Source organism: Camarhynchus parvulus, chromosome 12 (genome assembly GCF_901933205.1).
Source record: "Camarhynchus parvulus chromosome 12, STF_HiC, whole genome shotgun sequence".
NCBI lineage: Eukaryota > Metazoa > Chordata > Aves > Passeriformes > Thraupidae > Camarhynchus > Camarhynchus parvulus.
The window spans coordinates 2,526,196-2,553,150 of NC_044582.1; the positions used below are offsets into that span (position 1 = coordinate 2,526,196).

The 26,955-nt window shown below is 40.0% G+C and overlaps 1 protein-coding gene across 1 annotated transcript in view; it reads right to left on the reverse strand.

The window, feature by feature from the left end:
• Positions 1-26,955, reverse strand: part of ATP2B2 (ATPase plasma membrane Ca2+ transporting 2) — a 386,601-nt gene that overhangs the window by 56,971 nt on the left and 302,675 nt on the right. Inside the window, 3 exon segments of the mRNA XM_030956513.1 lie at positions 21,413-21,655; positions 23,786-24,000; positions 26,079-26,243. Coding sequence (XP_030812373.1) covers positions 21,413-21,655; positions 23,786-24,000; positions 26,079-26,243 — 623 coding nt within the window.

Here is a 26,955-nt window from a genome sequence, read left to right on the forward strand (position 1 = left end):
GCAAATGGACCAAACTTATAAAAGTGTGAAAACCCATGAAACATTGTCCATTTTTGGGTGTAGCCCCTGGGGGATTTCATCTGCCTGAAATGTACCTGCAGGCCCTTCAATAAACAGAACTGCTTTTTATTCCCTTAATTCTGTCTGGCCTCTGGTTTTAGGCAGTCCCAAAAAGGCGCCATAACCCTTGGAAGCGGGAAGAGGGAAAGGTCTGAGCTGAGATTTACCACAGGGAGCTCCAGCAAGGACCTTCTGCTCCCCACAGGTCACCTGCAATCTGTTCCATCACCTGCTTGCAAGGGACTGAGCCAGGATCCTCCCCCAGTCGTGACCCTTGCAAAATTTTTTCAAACATCTCTCCCAAGCCTTTGGATTATTTACCCACAACATTTCAATTGCACGCAGCTACTCACATGCAGAAGAACCCTCAGACAGATGTTTAAAAAGCCCTGGTTACACCCAGCAGATCAAAATAGGTTTCTAGGTCAAACTACAGCTGCATTACCAAGGCTTAAAAATACCAATCCAAAGCCAGTATTGACCTGATACTGAGTTTGGATTACAAAGAGAATTTTCAGAATTGTTGTACTGGGAAATAATTGACTAATAAAAGATTTTAAGAAGACAGATAACATTCTGGGCATAACTTAAAGAGGTGATCCTACTTGTAAAATTAGATTAGGAAATAATTCCCATTTCTGTCCTAACTCTTTACTAAACCTCCCTTTTTTCTCTAGAAGACCCAAGAAGTCCTTCTACATTAAAATATCAGGATTTTCTATATTATCTGAAGCCTTAATTTGTTGTATGTAACTCTCCTGTGTTCTACAGGCTGAACTACTCCTTTAGAATAACAATGACATTAAATATTCTAATTTATTAACATTGAAAACGAGCTTTGCTGGAATACCATATCACTATTGAGTGTTCTATTGCAACCCAGCATCTCAACAGGAAAACAGAAGAAAACAAAAACTTTTTAAAATTAAATTGCAAAATATTTCCACTTTATACTCTAATTACTCAAACAAAAGACAAAATGGACCAGGATGCACAGGAATTTTTCTCTGTATCATTAAAAATGTTATATGTAAAATTTAAAATAACTAGCAAGGATGAATGCTGTTCCAACCACTTGATATTTTTATTTTTGAATTCCTAATACCGCAAAAAGAACTAGTAAAGAACTGTGCTCCTATCAGAGAGATTCCCTTTCTATATAATTTTCATAATATTTTGATGTAAGACATCTAAAGCAAGATTAAAACATCCCAATTTATAACCAAATGTTCCAGATTTTTGCAGATACAGCTTCCTTCAACTGACTTCAAGCTAAAACAACAGAGATTTTGCCTGTTTATCATAGAGAAAAGCTCCAAAATGAAAGGGGTGAGTCTTTTTTAGCCAAGGATTAAGAAATGAAAACTTTGCTTGACTAAATAAATTTGCCCATTACAAAATGGGAAACGGTTCCAGAAGCTCTGTTGGCAAGAGGAAGGCAGTGAAATACCAGCCCTCAGCTGGTTTGGAATTTGTGTTTAGAATTTCTCAGGGATTCTGGAGCCAGAGCAATGATTTAGCCCCAGCTGGAAACCACAAAAGGAGCCTCTTTGCTCACTGCCCCTTCCCCCTGCGATGGTATGGGGAGGAAAATCAGAAATACGTCAACCTCTGGATTGAGATTCCCTGCAAACACCTGGCAGCAGCTGTGCACCCTTAAAATGCTGTGAATTTATTTCCACATAGGAATAAAAATCAGCTTTTCTATCTGTGCAGACTGGGCTCCTTTCAGCCTTAAGGGCAGACCTGGAAAAAGATAACTGATCACAATTTGTCCTTGCACGGTTTGGAAGTTTCTGTGAGGTTTCCATGCTCATGGTGAACAAGGTGCCTGTGTTTTCCACAGAGCAGGAAGATTTGTGGTACCACACAGCTGCTTCCCAGCTCACAACCAGCACTGCAAGGCACAGGGCTGCTGAAATTCAGCTGAAATAAAGTAAAAAGTCAGCTTGAATTGGGGTCAGCAGAAGGGATTGGAGAAGAGCAGTTATGAACTTGGGGCTGGTTGTGTAACCTCCCTGGCACCAGGAGAGCCACACTGCAGGGCCCACACTGTCCTGAGCTCCCTCACTGCATTTAAAGCCCAACACTTCGAACTTTGAAGCTTTTGTGGTTTTTTCCTGCTCTTTTGCACAGTGCTGAGTAGCTTCACATCAGTGTTCCCATTCACTTATATTTATGTTCATTTATATTTATGTTCACTTATATTCATTTTCACTTATATTCATATTCACTTATATCACCTGTTCACCAGAAAGTAATCTGATCTCCTTTTGACCTTCAAAATATTTAAAATACTTTTACACTGAGCTGATACAGATCTCTCCCTTCACAATTCCCAAGACCTAGAAGTCCACAACCCTTAAGGAGAACGAGCTTCTGAATCCCTGACTTTGACAAGTTTGCACCATTTTTTGTGTCCAATGATCGCACATCCAGAATTTCAAAGTCCTATGGCTCATACATTTGGAAATTAGCTCAAAACCAGACACCAAAAAATGCTTGGAAAGCCTTTAGCAGATGCTTTGCATGCCCTGGTGCCTGAGATTGGATATATTTTCCAAATATTATTGGGTTTGTAACATGGTACATAATGGTGTTACACAGGAGACAGGAAGATATTAAATGTTTTTAGAAGTGTTAATACAGCTTCTCTAAAATAAAATCGTTTTAGGCTTAACCAGGAACTTTGATTGTGAAGAGCTTCTGACAGAGAAGAGAAAAAAAAAAGAAAGAAAACATTCACCTCTAACAGTGCCACAAATTTTCAGAGAGAAAGAATCAAACAGAAGGTGATGGGAGAAGGAAAAGTGGTTTTTGCTAATTCCTACTGTATTGCCAGTTCTCTCCCTTTTCTCCTGACATATTTCCTGCATGATTTAGACCCTTAAACATCTCTGTAGCAGACAGGAGGACATGGAGCTGTTGTGACATGAGAAAGTTTAAACTCAAAATTGGAGGGAGGAACAGGATCAAGAGAAAAAATTGGGTTTTACTGATTGTATCAGTAATCCAGCACATCAGCAGCATTCCCAGGCATCAAACAGGACTGAACAAAGCAGAATGCAGAGAGGTAAATTATAAATAATCACCTAAATAAATAAATAGCTAAAACTTCACCAGGGCTGCCCTTTATTGGTGTCCCCCATAGTTCTAGTCTGAAAACACAAAAAAATGGGATTTACAAGCCAATTCCTTCTGCTTCCCATCACCCACAAAACCCCAAGATCCACAGCAGTTCCATCTCTTGGGAAAATGGCACCAAAGAAATCACCTCAAGTTCTCACTATTTCCTTTAGGCACCAGCAGCCACCACCAAAACCTCTCAAAACCGAGGGAATTTATTCCAAACCCTGGCTGGCAGGGAAGGAATTGCCAGCTCATCCCACATCTAGACAACCTAAAATGAAAGCACAATGAAACACCCACAGGGGATGCAAAATCTGAAGACTGGAATCAAAAATGCAAACAAGATTATTCCATAATAACAAAGTTCTACATTAAGAGGTTGCTCTAGTGTGAGAGTTTTGGTTTAGTATTTGATTTTTTGGGGTAGAATGTATTAGTAAGGAATGGTTATAATTGATTTGTAGTTTAATATATTGTGGTAAAATAGTTAATATTATAGATACTAATACATATGCATAGGTATAATTACATATAGGTCTAATTATAATATTAATATTACAGGTATGTTGGATATTGGTGTAGATGTTATAATTTTTTATGTGTTTTGGTTGAGTGATTGGAATTTAGTAGTACTTATAGGTGTTTTATAGGAATTGGAGGAGTTATATTGTGTTTGTAAAGTGAATTTATGATTACTGTTATATTTGTGAAGGGAAGATAGTGATTATCTGGTTTTTTTTGTGGTGTAAAGACTTACAGTATGGGGGAGAGATGTGTTGTTTTAGTGGGGAATAAAAATAGAAGTGAGTTTTTGATGGGAACTACAGTGGCATGCATCAGCTGTGAAAGATGCATTGCAGCAGGACCACATGGGGAAAAAATATGGGTGATTGGTATTAGAAACAATAGCAGCCTTGTGGGGAAAAGCTAATAGGGAAAAACATTGATAAGGGATTGTAACCAAGAAATGGGTTGGTTCTGATGGAATGGTGTTGAGTTTTACATCCTTTGTGTCTCACCCCTGATCGAGACTGATAATGGAATAAAATCTTTTAAATACCTCTCAGTTGCCCCATCTCTAGAAAAACCAACACTAGTGGCTGGTGAGGCTCCTGAATTCCCCCAGGTTTAATATTCCTCATGGTTATTAAACCTATTTCAATATCAGATCTGCCCAAACTGCCTAGGAAAAGGGTAGCAGGAATTTTTGTCTCATTCCTGCATCAGTTTAAGAACAGGTTCATGTGTGATGCAATTATCCAGGTACAACTGATGGTACAATTCCATCACACCATCAACTCTCCCATGACAGTTGCAGGATATTCAAAGGATTCCTGCCCCAGATTAGCTGGGATGCAGGGTATTATTTCATTTTTGGGGGGATAATCTGAATGGTTTTCCCTATTACCAGAAATGGTTTCCCTTATTATCTGAAAACAATGCCCAAACCAAGGGAACATTTTGCACCACATCATTTTCCTGCTGCTGCTCAGGGTGGGGACAAGTTTGGTCAGCTATAAATTGATATAAAAATGGTGCATTTCAGCATCTTGCCTGCAACTCCAGCAAGGCAATGCTCCCCTGAGAGGGGGCCAGCTGGAATTATGCAATGGATCAGGGTGACATTTCCCAGCAGCAAGGCTGAGGGAGCAGTGCTGATGTGGCTCAGTGAATATGGACTCGTGCTCCTTTCAGCTCACAGAACAGGGACGGGAAAAAAAAAGGATACAGCCCATGAATTCCCCCACGAGTGGCTCTGGAAGAAGGGGAAATCAGGCATGAAGAACAGACTGAGAGGCTGGTGTGACAGTCCCCACTCCCCCTCTCTTTGAATCTCACCTATTTTTACACTCACAAAGAGGTTTTTTTTAATAAAACCCCCTCAATTTTAATAGCAAATAATTTAATTGTCCTTTTAATTTGAAGGATGTATTTGCTTTTGATTCACTTTAAAAAAAGGCAAAAAAATACTTCCATAAACATGAAAAGTGTTGATTCTTCTCACTGATTTAAGATGGATATGTCAGGTTTGTACACAATTTTTGAAAGATTAGAGAGTTGTTCAGGGCTGTGTCCAGTGGGATTCTGAATATCTGCAGAGAAGGACACTCCACAATTCTGTGAGCAACCTGTGCTGATGTTTGACCACCCTCACCACTAATTCAAACAAAAATTACTATTTCTTTCAGTTTCACAGACAGATAAATAGAGGGATAGCTCTAGCAGAAGTAGTTAACAAAGCTAAATTTAACCACCTTTATCAATGCAATTAATTTAATTTGGACCAGAGCAAGGTTTTCTGATTTCAAACTATAAATAAAACAGCTGATAACCCTTAAAAATTAAGAATATCTATTCATAAGGTCTTGCACATGTAATTTAACAATATCTATTCTAAGGAATCAAACACTGACAGGGAGGTTACATTTATACATCACAGTTCAGCACTGACTCCATAACCTAAAGATATGAATTATTTCTCTCCATCTCCTAATCTTTTCTGGTTCTCTCATTTGAACTTTTTCCTTTTGTAATAAACTCTCTACATTTCAAGACAAAAATAATTAAAACAGAAGGCTGGAAGTCTTTTAATTTAAAAGCCAAAACTAATTATGAAAAATCTCTCCATTCCAGATGACAATAATTCGTGGCTGGGTTTAACCGGGGGTACATTAATGCACCACAGCACAGTGCAAAGAAGGAACTCTGCCTTGTTATGACACTACTGATCAATTCTTAATTACAATTAGGATCCTCCAGCCTTGGTTTCCAGATGAGATTCAACTGAATTTTACTGGCACAAATTTTTCTGCACATTTCCCTCAGAGGAGTCTTGGCATATTTATTGCACTATAAGATGTTATTCATCTGTATTATTTAGGGACCTTCCTATTTTTATTGATCAAACCCATTCCTACACTCCCTTAAATGTGCCATTTCATGACAATTTAGCTCTAAATTTGGAATATTCTCTATTCCCTTTCCAGACATGGCCACTAAAAACCTGCAATCCTGTCCTTTTGTGCAGCCCCAGGGAACCAACCATAGTTGGATTTTTTCTGGCACCATCCCAGCTTTAATTGCAACAAGAACTGTTGACAAGTAACCTATATAATCAAAGTAATTAGGCACAGCAATTGTTACTAACTTACTTTAACCAACAACTAATTTATTTTAAATATGGTCTAAGTACAAGGATTCTGTTTGAGTTTGCTGTAAAAGCCTCAGCACTTCTCCTGCTACCAAAATCAGCAGAACTCAGACCACAGTGACAAGGGGACAACTTCTAAACCAAACTGGCAAAAACTAGGAGCAGATGAAGAGACTTTATAAATTTCTAATGAATTCTTCAATACTTTTGGCAAACACTCCCCAAATTGTCATGAGCAACAAGCAAGCTGAGCATTTTTCATTTCAAAGGAGAAATTGCACTTAATGGCAGGGCTGTAACAAATGGCACCCAAGAGCTGCTACCTCGGGTTAGACCTGTTAAACTCAGGTTTTACTGCCTGCTGGTCCTGGAGTGGCTCTGTGAGAGCTGCAGATGGAGCAAAAAACAGAGAAGCTGCAGACAGAGAAAACAGGACAGAAACTGCCTGGGGTGGAGCCCATCATGTAGGAAAACTCCAGTTCCAAGGCAATGGCAATTGTTATTAACTTACTTTAATCGACAACTAATTGACTTGAAATATAGTCCAAGTACAAGGATTCTGTTTGAGTTTGCTGTAAAGAAAGGCTCAGCACTTCTCCTGTTACCAGTATCAGCAGAACCCAGACCACAGTCTGGGACAAAGGGACAATCTCTAAACCAAAATGGCCAAAAATTAGGAGCAAATGAAGAGATTTTATAAATTTCTGATGAATTCTTCAATACCTTTGGTAAACATTCCCTAAATTGTCATGAGCAACAACTAAGCTGAGCATTTTTCATTTCACAGGAGAAATTGCACTTAATGGCAGGGCTGTAATTAATGGCATCCCAAGAGCTGCTACCTTGGGTTAGACCTGTTAAACTCAGGTTTTACTGCCTGCTGGTCCTGGACTGGCTCTGTGAGAGCTGCAGACAGAGCAAACAGGACAGAAACTGCCTGGTTCATGTAGGAAAACTCCAGTTCCAAGGCAATGACCCCAGTTCAAAAAGCATATTTCCAAATTAGACCAACACTGGGATTTACATGGGGTTGGCCAACATTAAAAGCCTTCAAGCAACTGCCTTAGGGCTGAAACTTCACCTTTTAGGTTTAAGGAAGCAGAGATACATTTTCTTCAGTCTAAGCAGCATCTGTACATTTGGAAAATGTCCTTGGAGCCACTGTACTACACACTTAAATCATTTATCAAGAGATTTTTCCCTCACATCTCAATCCTTTCTCCCACCAAGCCAATAGTAATATTCAATTATTCTGACCACGTGATTCTCAAATTGCATCACCTTTTATTTGCTATTTTAATCAAAATTAATCACATTTTTTAAAAACACCTCCTCTGGTAGCCTGAGTTGCCTCTCATGCCTGTTTTTGTCTGGCCATCCTGCATGAATTTCAACCACAAAATGTGAAACCCATCACCTATTCCATGGTATCTACATATACCCACTCTCATTTCTATTTGTATTGTCTCCTCTATGCTTCTTTTAGCTAATTAGAAGTGGAAAAACCAATCAACCAAACATCCTCTTGCACAAAAACCCACCAAAACCCTGTCCCACCATCTGAAAAATATGAACTGTGATAATAATAATAATAATAATAATAATAATAATAATAATAATAATAATAATAATAATAATATATACAAGAATTTAATCAAAAATCCACCAAAACCCAGTCCCACAGTCTGAAAAATATGAACTGTGATAATAATCATAATGTACAAGAATTTAATCATGCATTAAATAACAGAAAATGCCAGACATTTACAGATGTGTATCAAAAACCTGAATTTCCATAAAAGAAAGAATTTACAGGTGGCTGATCTGTCCATCCAGTTTTTACATGCAGAAAACTTATCAATACTCTGGGGATTGTCTGGTTTTCTATTAAATAGAACCAGATGGGGAAATACATTTCTAGAAAGACCAAACCAAGGCAAATATTACTCTTAGTACTTGCTGCCTTTCTGGTGGCACCACAGCTACAAACAATTAGTACAGTGGAAGGAGCTAAATTTAGTGAGTGCAAAGCAAATCTAGCCACATGGAAAAGGAAGTTTTTTCACTTGATTGAAGCTCCTGATTATAGCCCATCATAATTACAGATCTCTGTTAATAGTACTCATTTCCAGAGTAAGGAGAAGGGTTCTTCAAGCACCCATCTCCAAAGGAGTCTAAAACCACCCAGAGCAGAAATTTCAGTGCTGACACAAAATGTGCTCCTCTTTAGCAGCACGTATCAGCTGCAACTATTTTTAAATTGGTTTGGGTCTGTTCCATTTGGGCTTTGGGAGGCAAATGGATGAGCTCAAGTGGAGATAATCTGTCAGAGGCATGCTTAGCTAATATATTTTCTCAGAGGGATTTTTTTTTTGCATGATTGGTGGGATAATGTTTGGGATGCATTGTAAATTCAGACCTCTGGCCAGGCCCTCTCCTTGTCAGGACACCAGGAATGATGCCTTGGCTGGGCAGAGCAGCAGACGGAGGCTGCAGCCAATTTGTGCCTGATTATTCATTCAGGAGGAAACGGGACAGCAGTGATGGAGAGCTGGAACATCCTGTCCTTCTTTGGAGAAAAATTCTCCCAGAAAAATCTCATTTCTCACCTCTTCCAAATGCACAGCCCCTACCACACCAGCACTGAGCACTGCCAGCCTTTGGAGTGAGGGGAAATGGAGGGGGATGGAATGAATGGAAAAGACAGAAAAATAACAGTGGCATTAAAAAAATCTGCAGTGGAGCTGTTTAACATGCTCGAGGCTTTCCTTGGTGCTATGGCCAATGAGCCACATCTTCTGCTCAACTCTCATCCAGAATTTCCCAAGGATAAGGTGTCCCAATGTCCCCACAAGGACTCACCAGGAGCCAGGCACACTCTACTGCTCTGTTTGCACCTGCACAGGTAAGGCAGGCTCACAGATTCATTCCATTTACCCCATTCCATTTCTTCCATTTATTAAGGCAGGCTCACAGATTTATTCCATTTACCCCACTCCATTTCTTCCATTTATTCCACTTACCCCATTCCATTTCTTCCATTTATTAAGGCAAGTTCACAGATTTATTCAAATTATCCCATTCCATTTATTTAAGGCAGGCTCACAGTGCTTATTCCATTTATCTTACATTTTTATAATTGCTAGAAGGTTCTTTTTTCCATGCAAGGTGTCTTCCCAGCAGCTCTGTCATTTTTCCAGCGATGCTAAGGGACTAGATGGCTTTGACTAAGTTAAAATCATCCTTATAAAATTTGAAAACTTCCTGTTTTCTCTGCAAGGCTCCAGCTGGGAAAAGGATTTTGTGGGACACATGTCCTGCCTGCTCCCTGTCAGTCCCATGCCCCTGGGAATCTGGATCCATCACAGCCACGTGCCTTTGGGAAGCCAGAGCTCCTCATGGATCCCTGGGAACAATTCTCCAGGTTTACACCCATCCTAGAGCTTTTGCTGTCCTAAAAGCAGAAATGCCCAGGATTTTTGGACACCTTCCCACACCCACAAATAACCCAGACATAAAACTGGTTGTATCCCAAAAGGAGCCAAAAGCTTCACACACAAGAAGAGAAAACTGCAAGCTTGACAGAAAAATGGGCTCTACCTACAAGAGAAAGCAGGAACTGGAAATTGGAGCATAGATTTTACTTATCATACATTTAATATCAATTTTCTAAGCTATCTGTGACTCAAAAAGAATCTAATATTTTGCTTACATTACAAGGAAATTATTAGGTCTTCTGAAGTGCAAGGTCAGTCACAAAGAACAGCAATGAAAATCAATTTAAAGTCTTGTTCAAGTCTGCAAATAACTCCTACATTTATTGCCCTGAAATCAACACATTTCCTGCCAGACTTTATTCCTGATCCATTGTACTTCAGATCTTGTACCATTTGCAGTTTTTGGTGATTGTTGACTGGTTTTTTTCCCCCAGAGGAATAAACCCCATTGGAGCTCTGAGAGTAAAGAGAAAACATACTAAAACTGCATTGTATATAAACTATATATTTGCACAATATAAATGTGAAAGGGAATTAATTTCCTATTTCATTAGGAGGCGATTCACCCACCACATTGATTTCTAATCAGCCTGTTTGTGCACCTCATAAAAGCACCCCCATTTTCTGTGAAATTGGTATTAAATCATCACATTGGAAGGTATTATCTTCCTGTTCCTATGAGTGAGAGCACAAAGAAAACTGACATTAAACCAAACTGTGCCTGAAGTAATTGGCTTACACCAACTCATGTGAAAACAAAAGCTCCCAGCAGGAAAACATGCTCGCTGAGAATATTCCCTGAAAAGTGCCACCACCACACCAATCAGCTCCAAGGTGTGATGGCTTCACCTCAGCAGGAGCAAAAGGAGCCCAACACACTCCAATCATTCCTTGTGCATCATTTTTGTGGAAAAAAAAAAAAAAGGAAAAAGGAGTCATAAAATGCTCAGCCAAGAAGCAATATTTATAAACCCTGATGAAAACGCTGTGGAGCACCTTGCAGGAAACACTGATTTTTAAAAGCCTGCACTTCTGGGAGGAGCTGGAGCTTATCCTCATAGGTGAATTTTCTCATGCCGGGACAAGATTTGTGCAGAATAAGAATGTGAATATAAGATAAATAACATAAGAGAAAATTCTATGCAAGGCAACAGGAAAAATATTTATTGCATCACAGCAAGTGCAAAATCTAATTTACTCGTTTGCATACCAGCAAGAAGGGAAAAAAACCCCAAATGTATAAAGTGGTATTATAATAACAAAGAGCTTCCAAGTGATTTTAGACTGCCTAAAAGCTTGCAGTGAATATAGATTCCAACAGGAACTGATGGAATCTGCAATGCCCAAGCTGAAGGCAAAGGAGGCCAGGATGAAGGAGGTGTTTCTCACCACGGGCTCTGTCACTTGAGGAAATGTGACAAAACAAAGGTGGTGAAATGCCATGAAAATGAAGAAATAGAATTTAAACTTTTGGCTGGTATGGGAATAACTTGTCAAGCAGGACTCTATTTCTCCATCTCCTTTTCCTGTGGCCATTTGTTGCTGGGGCAGCACAGTCACCCCTTTCCTTGGCAGGAAATAAGGAAGAGAGGAGGGAGCTGCTGGTGCCCAGGGCAGCCACAGTCCCGAGCTCTGTCCCAGCACATTCATCCCACATCCCCTGTGTCCCTCTGCAGGGAATCCCCCCTTTCCTCTGGCAACCAGGGCACCGAATCCCACCAAATCCCACAGCCTTGGGGACGTGGCAGAGGGGGAAGATGGCCTGTGACCATCCCTGCTCTCAGATCGCCCTCTTTTTCTCCCAAATCCCCCTCTTCTGCTCCCACATTCCCCTCTTCTTCTCCCAAATCCCCCTCTTCTGTTCCCAAATCCACCATCCCTGCTCCCAAATCCCCTCTTTTTGTTCCAAATGCCTTCTTCTTCTCCCAAATCCCCCTCTTCTGTTCCCAAATCCCTCCTCTGCCCCAAATCCTCCATCCCTGCTCCCTGATCCTCCTCTTCTGCCCCCAGATCCCCTCTTTATCTCCCAAATCCCCTTTTCTTCTCCCAAATCCCCCTCTTCTGTTCCCAATCCCCCATCCCTGCTCCCAAATCCCCCTGTTCTGCCCCAAACCCCCCTCTCCCCTGGCAGCTGACTCCATCCCACCCCTCACAACTCACAACAAAAGGAGATTTCATTCAAGCCCAGCTTTTTTGGCAAGCCAAAGCCTCCTGGCCCCGGCAGGAAGAGCAGGGTGGGCTCAGGGGCTGTCCCGGCTTCCCACAGCCCAGCCTTGCCCAAACACAATTAGCTCAATTATGAAGTCAGCTGCTAATTTGGGGAGAAAAGCTGGTTTTGTACCTCTCCTTCTACACAACTCCAATGGCAAGTGATGTGTGAAGATCATTACTTGCTGCTAATTACCACCCCTAGAAGCACAGGCAATTAACTGCACCATCTATTATCCCTGATAATTATTATTTACACAGTAAATAAGATGGACACTATAGGTTGGGGGTTTTTTCCCCTGCCTAATTTATCCTGAGAAAGTGCTTAGCACGGGCTTTAGAAAAAGTTTTCAATATGTTGGGGGGGGATTTTTTTTTGGGTGATGATTGTCTTGCTTATATTTAGAAAGATTCTCTGGCCTGCATTGTCTGTTCCCATCCATAATTTATAGCTGCTTACACAGTTGTGTAACACCGGGAACAAAATACAAAAAAATCAGATTAAAATATAAATTTACCTAAGCTAGGAATGGTTCTGCCTGGGAAATCAAACCTCTTACAAAATATACAGATTTTTAAAAATCGGTTCAATCAATTTTCAACCAAATAAACCAAATTTTTCATTTTAAATGGCTCAAATGCACCACTTAGCTGGAGATACAGACAATATTTTAACCCCATCACCTGGGCTCTTGAAAAAGAAGATTTTCACAAATTTCCAGTCCAAACTAATGTGCTGAAAGCAGCCAATAAATGACTTGCAGCACTATCCAGAAGCTGTTTGATTCCTGGGGTGCCTTTCCTGATCTAAAGCCACCCTGAAAATCACACAGGGTATCAGAGGCAGGAAAAGAAGCCAACACATTCAAATCATTCATTGTTCCAACATATTTTTCTTAAGAAAGAAAAGAAAATTAAATGCTCAGACAGCAAGAAGCAATATTTATAAATCCAGATGAAAACACTGTGGAGCATCTTGCAGGAGACTGTGATTTTTAAATCACTTAAATTTAAATTTAAATTTAAGTGATTTAAAAATCACTGTTTTCTGCAAGTTTTTAAAAGTGATTTTTAAAGTCCTATATTGAACCTGATTTTCTGCTAAGCAGATTTTCCTCTGTGTTTCTCCTGGTATCCCATCTTTTGGAATTTATTGTCCCCCCAAGGCTGCAGGATCCCAACTATAAAACCTGGAGCAGTTCCATGAGTTGCCCCCAATTTCCTTGGTGTTTTTCAGACAGGGAATGAAATGAGGATCCTTGAATTTCTCCACCAGCTCCTCCCAGTACTCCTCCATTTTTCTGAGCCATTTCCTGGATGGCTTCAATGACACAAGGAGAGGATTTTAGGATTCCAAATGAGTTCCATGGTGCAAGAAGGTGACTCCAGCCTGTTTCTCCTCCCTCACCCAAAACCAGTGGCACCAATGTGCTGGTCCAATGTCATTACATGAGCTGAGATGAAAAAGTTAATTTTTCTTACTGTTTACAGATTTCCTGTATTATTATGTGATAAAACCTTGGACAGGCCTCTCCTTCCATCAAATACCTGTCAAATAGCACTTCTCCCCCCCACCAGCCTTAAAACGCAAATTATGAAATCGTGACAGAGTGTCTGAAGGGAGGATTTGCTTTTGAGCATTGCCTGAGGAAAGGAAGCAGAGATAAACAAACATTCTGAAGGATGGTCGCTGCTGAATTGTCACCAAAATCCCCTCAAGCCCTTCTCTGCCAACACCAGCACTGCAAAGCTCCCTGTGGACACAGCTTGGGTTTGTGGAGCACACATGGTGCAGGAAAACAGGGGAAAGCACACTGTAAATAGAGGAGCACAATGGGCAGAACTCCTGCAAACTCTTCTGCTGCCAATTCACTATTTCCCCTTTCCTTTCCTTTCCTTGAAATTTCCTTTTCTTTCTTTGAAATTTCCTTGAAATTTCCTTTCCCCTTTTCTTTTTCCTTTTCCCCTTTTCTTTTTCCCTTTTCTTTTTTTCTTTTATTTTCCTTCCCTTCCTTTTTCCCTTTCCTTTCCTTTCCTTTCCTTTCCTTTCCTTTCCTTTCCTTTCCTTTCCTTTCCTTTCCTTTCCTTTCCTTTCCTTTCCTTTCCTTTCCTTTCCTTTCCTTTCCTTTCCTTTCCTTTCCATTCCTTTCCTTTCCTTTCCTTTCCTGAAATTTCCTGAAATTTCCTGAAATTTCCTTTCCTTTCCTGAAATTTCCTTTCCTGAAATTTCCTTTCCTGAAATTTCCTGAAATTTCCTGAAATTTCCTTTCCTGAAATTTCCTGAAATTTCCTTTCCTGAAATTTCCTTTCCTGAAATTTCCTGAAATTTCCTTTCCTGAAATTTCCTTTCCTTTCCTTTCCTTTCCTTTCCTTTCCTTTCCTTTCCTTTCCTTTCCTTTCCTTTCCTTTCCTTTCCTTTCCTTTCCTTTCCTTTCCTTTCCTTTCCTTTCCTTTCCTTTCCTTTCCTTTCCTTTCCTTTCCTTTCCTTTCCTTTCCTTTCCTTTCCTTTCCTTTCCTTTCCTGAAATTTCCTTTCCTTTCCTGAAATTTCCTTTCCTGAAATTTCCTTTCCTTTCCTGAAATTTCCTTTCCTGAAATTTCCTTTCCTTTCCTGAAATTTCCTTTCCTGAAATTTCCTGAAATTTCCTTTCCTTTCCTTACATTTCCTTTCCTGAAATTTCCTTTCCTGAAATTTCCTTTCCTTTCCTTTTCCCTTCCCTCCCCTTTTCCCTCCCCTTTTCCCTCCCCTTTTTCCATACCAGTTTTCCCTTTTCCCTCTCCGTGTACACCCTCCCCACAACTCTGTTTTTGGGGTTTCCACTCCTTTTCCCATCATCTCTTCTGCTCCCGCAGCTCTGACCCAGGCAGCTCAGCCTGGACTGGCCACTTGACCCCCTGATAAATAAATGACTGATCTTTTCCAAACACAATCAACAGCTGGAGATGCCACTTGTGCCTTGATGTCAGTGGCAGAGGAAAAAACAGCATTTAGGCCATGCCAGTGACTCTGTTGTCATTTAAATGATCATAAATGAAAGCTTTCCTCAACCTATCCTTACTAATTTCTTTATTTTTTTTACCACTTTTGTGGCCATTTCTGTCCTCATATTTGGTGTCTAGAGGGGTTTTTTTAAGTATTTATTTTTATTCATTTTTAAAGTATTCATTCATTTAGTTTATTTTTAAGTATTTATTTTAAGTATTTATCATTTTTAGCAGCAATGGGGGAACTGAGCTGGCTGAAATAAGAGAAGGCTTGGACCTTCATGTGCAGCAAAAATAAATGGGAATATCATCTGTCCTTTAGCACAAGAAACAAAGGGCTTGAGAATAGGTTTTAAGCAAACCCTACCTGTGAGTAAAAATATCTTTGCAATTCCATATGCCAAAATAACTCAAAAAGGCCATTTGGAGGTCAAAAGCTGTTTTCTTATTATTGTCCTTGGAAGAAAAAAGGGAATTCTAGTGACATATAACAGCAATTCCATTTAGCAGAGAGCCCCTGGCAGACAGCTCTGCTGCTGTAGCCTCAGGCCACAGAAATTCCCTGATTTTCTCTTGATAGGTGTGGCCTCATCTGATCTGTTGGGGCTTGAGCTTTTTTAAAAATGAAATTTAAAAAAACCTTTCCTAAACACTCAGGGTCTCCGTCTTCCTTTCTATTTGCAAAGCAAAACTGGAAATAAATAAAGAGACACATTTAAAAAAAATATATAAATAAAGGTAACTAGATAAAGGTAAAGTCTATTCTCTGTCAAAAGAGCCACAAGCAACCACTGTTTAAAAAGTGACATTTCAATCTTCCTTCCCATCACGAAAAACTTTACACATTAATGTGGGGAAATGTATGGAAAAATCCATAAATATACCTGCTACACCTCAAGTTTTGAAATTATTTGGTAGGAAACTTCCAAATATCTATATTCCCCCAAATAGTTTAAAGTTGGTTTTTTTTAAGAAGACCTTACTATATTGAAATAGTTGGAATTATGAATGGTAAAAGGAAATGCCAGGAATTTTCTGTTGGCTAAATAATATATATATATGAAATTGTTGAGATATTTTTTTTTTCTGATTAAAATTTCTTTTTAAATTCAAAATTATTCAAGTATTTGAGGAATAAAATTCAGTCTTTGAATTAAAAAATAAATAAATAATCTTTATAAAGTCAAGATTATTCAAGTATTTGATGTATAAAATTCAGTCTTTGAATAAAAAAATAAATAAACCTCAAAGAAAGAAGCGTATTTTGCACTTTGCACACCTTCTCAAAGGCTGTTCCTGACAGGAACATTGTGTCTCCCAACCATCAGAGAGCTGTTCTTGCTTGAGATGCAAATATCTTCTCACAAATAAAAAGAATTTTCACCTGGCTACCACATCCATATTCCCAATATCAGCAACAGATTCGCATCAAGCCTTGCAAAGCAGCAAGATTGTGCTAAAATCTTTTTTTTTTTTCTCTTTTCACCATTTCACCTTTGTAGAATGTCATTGCTTCTTATGGCTTTTATATATTATGGGTGTCCGATATATTATCATCGAGCTGCTCTGCCTTTCAGCTGCAATAAAATTGTCTGTACTCTTTGTGTTTTATTTCATTTTCCCCTTTAGGTTTTATCCAACAACAGCCTTTTTGTCCCAAAAGCTTTCCCAGCTCACATTCATAACTTGATGAATATTTACCAACATATACACCAGCATATTTTTATTTTATTTCCTCTGGGAAAAGGGAGTGAATATGGAAGGCAGTGAATGTTTTGCACTTTCCTGTGGCATCTCTTCCTTTGGTTCAAGGTTTGCCACCACATCCTGCCCCACTCTGTGCAAATGCACCAAATCACAGCCAGAACAGCACTAAAAATTCAGATATTCACCCAGCACAGGCAAAAGGAGCCTTTTATCCCTCACACCCATCAAGCAGCAAATGAAAAGTCAGTGTTAGATCCTCACAGTAACAGCTCCAGCTGGGACATTTCCACTGGTGCTGAAAATCCTTCAGCTAAACCCTAATTGTGGCATCTTCTTAATCAGGCACATCACAGCCAGCCAGGAAATTAAAAGAAGAAATTCCTCTCTAATTAAAACTGGAATTATGAAAGCAAGAGCTGCACAGGAAAGTTGAAATCAGTGCCTTTGGTTCATCACTGCTCCTTGGCATCCAAGACCAATGTGCTCCTGCTCCAAGTGCAATCAAAGGATTCCCAACATGCAAATTTTGCTCTCAGAGTCTTTGCAGTCCCCACCACAGCTCTCAGGCAGAAATGCACAAAGCCTGATTTTATTTCCATGTGGAAACAGGAATATTGAACACAAAGGTTTGCTGGAGAACAGCTTCACACAAACATTCTGAAGGATGGTCGCTGCTGAATTGTCACCAAAATCCCCTCAAGCCCTTCTCTACCAACACCAGCACTGCAAACCTCCCTGTGGACACAGCTTGGGTTTGTGGAGCACACATGGTGCAGAAACACAGGGAAAAGCACACTGTAAATAGAGGAGCACAATGGGGAGAACTCCTGCAAACTCTTCTGCTACCAATTCACTATTTCCTTTTTTCCTTTCCTTTCCTTTCCTTTCCTTTCCTTTCCTTTCCTTTCCTTTCCTTTCCTTTCCTTTCCTTTCCTTTCCTTTCCTTTCCTTTCCTTTCCTTTCCTTTCCTTTCCTTTCCTTTCCTTTCCTTTCCTTTCCTTTCCTTTCCTTTCCTGAAATTTCCTTTCCTGAAATTTCCTTTCCTGAAATTTCCTTTCCTTTCCTGAAATTTCCTTTCCTGAAATTTCCTTTCCTGAAATTTCCTTTCCTGAAATTTCCTGAAATTTCCTTTCCTGAAATTTCCTTTCCTGAAATTTCCTTTCCTTTCCTGAAATTTCCTTTCCTGAAATTTCCTGAAATTTCCTTTCCTTTCCTGAAATTTCCTTTCCTGAAATTACCTTTCCTGAAATTTCCTTTCCTTTCCTTTCCTTTTTCCTGAAATTTCCTTTCCTTTTTCCTGAAATTTCCTTTCCTTTCCTGAAATTTCCTCTCCTTTCCTTTCCTGAAATTTCCTTTCCCACAAACAGCAGATAAGTTGCTCTGAAGCTAAAGGGATGCAAAATCAGCTCACCCAGCAACTTAATCTTGGAAAGCAGTAAAAAGAGCTATATTTAATGATGCTATTGTTCAGTTGGAATAATTTGTGTTTAATTTCTCAGGGAAATTCAAATCTTTTATGCCAAGCACTGATATTATTCCCTTTTTATATTTTTATCAATGGTTCAGTTGCCCCTTAATCAAAAGACAATGCAAGAGGGAATATTTCTCATTCAGCAGAGCATCTTGACTAATTTTATGGTCCCATATGTGATCCCTCTGAACAGAAGTTCACACAAAAAGCAATTTACAGCACACATGTAGCTGGAGAGCTAAAAATAGAATATGCAAAACTCACTCTTGGCGACAGAACCCTTCCAATGCCCTTTGGGTTTCAGCTGAAATTCACAATTTGATTAAACATGCTCCAAGAACGAGTGCACGAGCGTGCATTCTGTATTAGCAGGAAGGAAAAGAATTCTGTCTATTTATCCTGGAAACAACTCCCTCAGGTGCTTTTTACTGTATTTATTTGAGATGCAAAATGGGCTATGGAACAATATCTTGTATCTTAAAGGTCAGCTTGTTATAAACTGTGAATAAAATGAAATCCCCTGAGACTGGAGCTATGGTTCTCATAGAGTCCATATTGCAAAGCTTTAGCTCATAAGATCTAAAAGATCTCCATTAATTTTAAACAGATAAGTTCAAGCAGTCACTGATCTGCATCCAGAGGATTTCACCCCTTTATCAGTTTAGAATCAGTCTCTGTGCAAAGCTAAAAAAGCACTGAAATTATGAAATATTAACTCTTTTTTATAAGCACATAGAACTAATTCCAACAAGGAGCAATGAAACCAAGTCAGAGGAAAAAAAAATTATATTGAGACCATTTAAGAACTAGTATTGACCAGAAATGTTTCAGTAAACCACAAGAAAAAGACAGATTATTAATCTTAATATTGCAGATGTGGAAGGTCAGATGATTTCCCATTTACTCTGGGATTCAGAGGGGTGAACTGGTGTGGAAGCTGAGCAGAAACACTTTGGTACTGGCTTTGGTCTCAGAATGAACAGCAAAATATAAAACTCTGTATAAGCCTCTGCCAGTCACACCTGACTGAAAAACCAACGCCCTGCCTGCCCTGCTGCTCCCTGGGAAGGAGGAAAATTCTGCTGACACTGAGAATGTTCTCCCAAAGCCTTCCCAAAGTCAAACCCCTTGCCTTGTCCTGATCCTGGCTCTTCAGGGTGTTTTATTCTCTTTCTCCAGGAGGAAGCACCTGAGCTGACTGAGGCTGTAACAACATTACATTACCAAGGTGCATTTTCCTCTCCCCAGCAATCAAATATTACATTGATTTGTGAGAGCAGGAATTACCCAGTAAAAGCAAACTGTTCTTGCTGGTTTAGAAGTGCACAAATGAAATTTAAGGAGCTTCTGCCATAAAATATCCACTCTGAGTTATCACAGAGAATTTGTTTTCTCTGATTGCATTTTAAAAGACCACTTTTAAAACAAACATCAAGTACATGCCTGACTTTATTCTGCAGCTCAGCACAGACCTATAAAAAGGATAATACATGTATTCATAAGCTAGAAAGAAAAAAATCTATTTGTTCAGCAACGTTAACATTCAGCTTGACCTTTCAAAGAACAAATCTATTGGAATTGCAAAATTTTTCAGTCTCTTAATTAGCTCTGTACAAAAGAATCCAATGCCACAAGCAAACAGGATATTTTCCATTCTGGCCTCCTGTACAGAGTGAATAAAATACTTCAGAATGTAATTCACCTGAAACCAGAATGAATAAAGGTCATTAACCTCACTGATTTAACCAATCCAATTTGTGGTCTTTGAGCATTAACTGAAATTTCTTAGACACACAAAAATAATTTTGCACATATGAAGACAGTGAAAACCAGATGTGTTACCAACACATTTGTGTTCCCAAATTTATCTGCACCAAAACTGGGCTACCCCAATCTAGTGACAGCAGGAGTTTTTTTAAATGTCTCATGGCCTTGCACTCTTAAATAAATCCCTGTCATAGAAAGAAACAATAAAATATACAGGTTTTAAAGAAGCACTGGTTCTTATTTTGAGGACCTCAACACTACTTAATGCTTCATGATCAACAATAAGACGTTAAGGAATTAACACTTCTCGAAAAAAAAATTACCTCCTTGTGCTGATGCCTCAGGTTTTAGCTTTTGTATTTTTCAGATTCTGTGCTGCTTTCGTGTGCGGGTCTGGGTTAGAATTCTAGATTCTGAAATTTTTAAACTTTCTGTGCTGAAAGGCACAGACTAGCAAGAGAACACTACATTTAAACTGAAGCTGTAGAAAAGACTTCCAAAATTAATTAATAGCACTAAGATTACAAGTGTGTAGTTAGTTAAAAGTGTGTAATATCACAAAGTAGAAAACTTAAAGTTTAGAGTTTTGGAACATAAAATAAATATGAAGCAAGATAGAAGTTTCAGAGCAGAAGCAAGTTGTTCTTCACCTTCTTCCTTCTTCTTCATGAGTTTAAGTAGTATTTTTTAATTAAACAGAAAAGTCTCCATTGCAAGCTTCAAAAGATCAGTTATTGAGTTAAAAAAGAAAATAATCTCTGTCATTTCTTAATTAGATAGTTTAGTCTTAAAAGACCTTGTAATAAAATATATTTAAGTAATTAATAAGGCATTTCATGCCTTGCTAATAAAAAGCTACCAAACTCATAGTTGTAAGACTGTTTCACTGATAAATAATGAACACCTATGTCCGAACATAAAATACTGTCTCAAGTACCTTCAATCTCAACTTTAATAAAAGTAGAAAACAATACAAACAAATAATCCACAGGTCTGGGCTTTCTATAAGAGAATAGTAAGCTCTCTTCACTGAGTAGGGAGACAAAACAATTCCTTCTCTAGCTGGGGACCAAGGACAAATGATCCAAATCTCAGGCCCAAGAGCACAAACAATGTGGGCTGAAGAGAGAAAAACAAGAGGGATGGGATTCACAACCTAAAGCTGGAATTGTACAATGAACTCCAATATGCAAATGGAGCAGAACTGATCAAAGGGAGAGACCCCGTGCCCGCTCATTTTGTGACCATTTTGGTTCATCTGGGTGCAGCCCTGGCCAGGCTCTTGTGCTGCCCAAGGTGGATCCATTGAGGAGACCCTTTTGATAAATCCCTGCTTTATTCTTTAACTCAGTGCAGCCTCTGTTCTAGCTCAGCCCTCACAAGGCATCACTGCTAGGCCTCACTGAACCACCCCAAAAAAACCCAGGCACCTACTCACCAGAATTTTGGTAGTGTAAGCACTGTTGATAGCAATTGCATTGACCAGCAGCTCCATGGTTTTGGCAGGGATGGAGTCGGGGTCGGGGATCTCCTTGTAGTGGACGTCGCCCACGTAGGCCTGCACCACGGTCATGCGGTTGGTGGTCAGCGTGCCCGTCTTGTCCGAGCAGATGGCCGTGGCGTTGCCCATGGTCTCGCAGGCGTCCAGGTGCCGCACCAGGTTGTTGTCCCTCATCATTTTCTGAGGGGAAAACCCAACAAAAGCCAAGTAAGGAACCCTTTGATGTCGGCTTTGACAGGATTTTAGTAGTAAAAAGGAAAGCAGCCCACAGTTAGCCTTGCTGGTGAGAATGTTCCCTAAAGCTTTGGTGTGGGCCAATAACCCCAAATCCCAGTTACAGACAGCAAAGCTGTGCCCATCCCTGAGGTAATTTTGCCTTTGATAACCTAAGAGAGCTGCATCGTTTTCCTGCAGTAGGTTTGCATTTTAAGGAATAGCTGGAACAGGTCGTTATCCCTCATTGTTTTCTGAGGGGAAAACCCATCAAAAACCCAAGTAAGAAACCCTTCGATGCCGGCTTTTGAGGTTTTTAGCCATAAAAAGGAAAGCAGGCCATGGTTAGTCCTGCTGGTGAGAACCTGAAGTTCCCTAAAGTAGAGCTTTGGTGTGGGCCAATAATGTCAAATCCCAGTTATAGACAGCAAAGCTGTGCCTATAACTGAGGTAATTTTGCCTTTCAGTGAGGTAATTTTGCATTTGATAACCTAAGAGAGTTGCAGTATTTTCCTGCAGCAGGTTTGCATTTTAAGGAATAGCTGAAAGAGGTTGTTATCCCTCATCATTTTCTGAGGGGAAAACCCACCAAAAGCCAAGAAACCATTCAATGACAGCTTTTACAGGATTTTAGCCATAAAAAGGAATGCAGCACACAGTTTGTCTTACTGGTGAGAACGTTCCCTAAAGCAGAGCTTTGGTGAGGGCCAGTTACCCCAAATCCCAGTTACAGACAGCAAAGCTGTGCCTATCCGTGAGGTAATTTTGCCTTTGATGAACTTTTTAAAGAGTTGCATCATTTTCCTGCAATAGGTTTGCATTTTAAGGAATAGCTGAAACAGATCGTTATCCCTCATCATTTTCTGAGGGGAAAACCCATCAAAAACCCAAGTAAGAAACCCTTCGATGCCGGTTTTTGAGGTTTTTAGTCATAAAAAGCAAAGCAGCCCATGGTTAGTCCTGCTGGTGAGAACTTGAAGCTCCCTAAAGCAGAGCTTTGGTGAGGGCCAATAACCCAAATCCCACTTGCAGACAACCAAGCTGTGCCTATCTACCCCTAAGGTAATTTTGCCTTCGATAAACTTTTAAAAGATTTGCATCATTTTCCTAAGGTAGGTTTGCATTTTGAGGAATAGCTGGAACAGCAAAGGTGAGCTAAAGGAGCTGGAGATTTTTAAACATTATGGCTATAGCAAACATTTGGGATTTTTTCTTAATACTGCTTGGAATGCCAGGATATTATCTGGCAGCATGCAGATGGACCACACGTTTTGGGGGAAAAGCAAAAGAGAAAGGGAAGAGAAAAAGGATGTCAGAGGAAGGACATCGGGAAAATGAGAAAACATTTTCAAAGCAGCTACATTTTTCATTAGCAAAACCCCATCTTTGAGACTTGCTCCCTTTTTTAATAATTGCGATATTTGGCTGCACAGATGCCAAGAGATTCCTTCCTAAACTTCCTAAGTTAATTTGTTTACACGCTAAATGGAAATCAACTTTACACCATCTTCATCTAAGATTCCCAGAATGTTTAAATCATCTAATTAAATTGCTCAAGTAATCCTGAAGTCCAGGATGTTAATCCTCTTAATTTCCTAATAGATCCATTTACATTGACTTCAAAGAACTGCAACTGCATTTAAGAAAAGTACATGAAAGCTTCAGTGAAACTCTTAATTTCTTTGAGAAGCTCCAATTTCTCTGAGAAGTGTTCCTGAAGACTTCAAATCCTTGTCAAAACTTTGTATAGTTGCACAAGAAAATTTGAATACAAAATTATTCTATATCAAAAGACTGGACTATTTTCAGAGTACATTCTGCTCAATAAATTCCTGGTTCCTTGCAAATTAAGTAGGTATTTCTACTGCTTGATATTCCTGCACTGTGCAGTTTTAAGGAGATGTGCTGGAAGATGTATTTGCGTTTCTGTTAGAAATACTTTCAATATAAGTGTTCTTTAAAGCAATTTCATGAACATTTTGAGTACATAGTTTTCAGACCATTTTTCATCCCATCTGATAAAACCTGAGGACCAACTCAGTGGTGAACTCAAGCAAACAGCACTTTTCTCCCTGGATTATTTTGAATGTCTCTTACCTTTACAGAATAAGCCAGAGAAATAGTGACAGCAAGTGGGAGTCCCTCAGGAACAGCAACCACGAGCACAGTAACACCAATAATGAAGAATTTAACAAAATACTGAACGTAGACAGGAGTGCACTCAGGCAACCACTGCTTCTTGTTGACCACAAAGGTGTCAATGGCAAAATACAGTACCAAGATGATGACAGTGATGGCAGACATCACCAGACCTGGGAGGAGAAATCACCAGTTACCATAAACCCAAACAGCGCTGAGAACACAAGCAATTAGAAATTGGGATTTGATAGGAAATTCTTTCTTTCTTTCTTTGTGACATTTTTCACCAGTACCAATAACAACGATAAACCATACAATGAAGAAAAAAACATTGCCATAATATATTTACAGCGCACAAGGAATTCCAGGGAATTCATTTTTAAGCACTTACTGCTGCCTTTACAACTTCCCAGGCAGTGCAGGAGTTCTGCTGTCACCGAAGCTAAGCTTATTCAATTTAGCACATTACTTTGCCCGGTACGACATTTATCTGTCCTTTTAACCCCTACCTTTTACAAATTACTTGTCTATCCATATTTAAACACCCTTCCTCTAAGTAAGTATATCTTTAGAGGCTTGAGCAGAGGAGCCTCCCATGTTGCTGTATAAAATACTGTAGAAAAGCCCTACAGATGAGTCTGGGTGACTATGAAGATGCAGAATTATGCACAGGACAGTTTTTCACCGGGTTTCTTTAAAATGTGACTAATACTGGTGTTTCCTAGGTGTCCCTTTTCAAGGGAACATCTGCAGAGTGTGTATTTTCATGAGCAGAAGTTCCAAAGAGACAGAGCCACCAATAAATATTTCACAGGATTGACAAAATGTCCCAAGCATTCCATCCACTCTCCCAACTGTTGGGATAGCACTCCTGCTGCACAGTTTTGTCCCTGGGTTTGAGTACACAAATAAAATTTCCACTATAACCTCCGCTTTGCCTTGCTCTGACAGCCCTGTTTGGCAGCTTTGTGTGAAGGAATTAAGCCTGCATTTTGGAATAAATTAATTTCTCCCTAATGAGATCATAGAGTAGAAGGAGAATGCTGTGAATTTCATGTCTTGACTGCAGTTTTTAAAAAACTGGTAAAGCTGAAGGATGCTAAGGTTGACAGGAAACAGATGAGTCAGGAAGATCATTCTGTGCCAGAGGATAAAGGAAAATTTATGAAAATATTGCACAGGCAAATACTCCTGACAACAAAAGACATCCCCACAGGCTGCTCAACACCAAAGAAAAACCAAATGAGGCAATGATAATTAATTTAGCTCCTGTTCCTTGCCACATTCTGGTCAGAAATCCCTACACAATTACTTCAAGAGTGATGTTCACGTGCCAGAGCAGAAGTCAAGGCAGTGCAGAAAGGTATTTAATCCAAGGAATTAATCATCAGGGGAAACAAAGGAGAAGAGCTGGAGGAATATGAACTGGGGCAAGGCATGAAATTGGATATCAAGGATGATAATCCTGGATTTGGTCACACTCTGCTCAGGCAAAGGGAATTGGCATTGTGGGGTTATGTGATCAACTCCTGTGATGAACTCATAGAGGGATGAGAAGGGGAAAATCCAAACTGGGGGAGAAGGCTGAGGGAGATGGAGCAGAAGTAAAGAGATCTTGGAGGGCCTCCACCAAGGAACTGAGACCAAAATCCCTTTAAGAAAATCAAAATCTCTTTATTACCAGGAGAAAAGCAAATTTAAGGAACTTCAGGCCCTTATGGAAGGTTTCCACTCTCTGCCCACATGTTGGAGAAGTGCTGCTTCCAACCCCAGGGGCCAGATGGCTCTGGATACAGGAGTCCAGAGATGTGTCATGCTTGGGGAGAAGGCAGGAATGTGGATATTTGGGGAGAACAGAATGATTTCAGAATCCATGAGAGGGAAATACTGTGTGAGTGATATTTTGAGATGGTATTAGAGATTCTGAAACTGTGCACTCCCAAGTTCTGAGGGGAGAGGAAATTAAATACGTAATTACTGCACTTGGGAATATTAACTCTGAGAAAAGCTGTATTTCATTTTGATTCAAATATTCATTACAATCCAAGTTGCCCAAAGCTCCTTGACAGTCAAAGCTGATTTTTAGGAGAATAAAAGATCTTCAGCACCACATACTCTCCTTAGAACAGCTTTGTGATGACCTATTTCCAAATCTTGCTGTAAAAAAAGGGCCTGTCCCTTTTCAGAACCATTTGCTCTGCAGCTCTTTGCCTCCTGTGACCCAAAGGGGTTTGGTATCACCCAGCCATACCTGCTTTGCCGATCTGCACTGCCAGCTTGGTCAGCTTCCCCTGCAGGACGGATTTTTCTTTCTTGTGCATGTTGGATTTCTTCTTGTCCTTGTCGTCTCCCTCTCCCCCTTCCGCGCTCTTCAGCGGCTGCATCTCCATGGCAGCAGCCCCGTCCTGCTGCTTGGCTGATAATGCAGAACAAAACTGTTAGTCCAGAGCTTTATCCCTTCCTTTCCTCTGTGTTCATCCTCTCTGAACCCAGCCAGCACCACAGGGGCTGCCTGGGACAATCTGTGCCAGGGACACCCTTGGCTCCCTGGAGAACCAGCACATCCCTCAGGACACGTGGGGATTTGGGTTGGAGAGCACTGATGGGGTTTATTCCTCATTTTGACCCCCACCCATGATGCTCTGGGCCATACACATATATGTCACTGAATGTCTTGCAGGTGGCTTGGCAGGTGACAGCACCAGCACTGCAGCATTCCCTGCAATGGCAGAGCTCCACATTCCTCTGGATTTTGCGATTCCTCTTAGAATGCAATGCATATTTCCAATGCAAATAGTTTGAAGGCAATGTGGTTGCACAGGTGGCCCGTGTGTCACCTCTCTGGGGCACCTCAGGGACCAGGAGACCATACTCTGCCATCCACCATTGCAGAAAATCCCTCAGTTATAAAGTTTCCTCAGCATTCCGTGATCAAGGTACTCAGCCCTTGGGTCTGATGGTGGTGGCATCACCATTCCCCCACAAAATCCACACACAGTTTCAGGGCTGATCCCTCCTTTCCTGACAGAATGCCAGCAGAAGGAAACTTTATTTTTACCTGTTTCTGAAAGGCAACGACATTGCAGTGGATATATGTGCATGTGTCTGGTTTGTACTGAGTACAATAA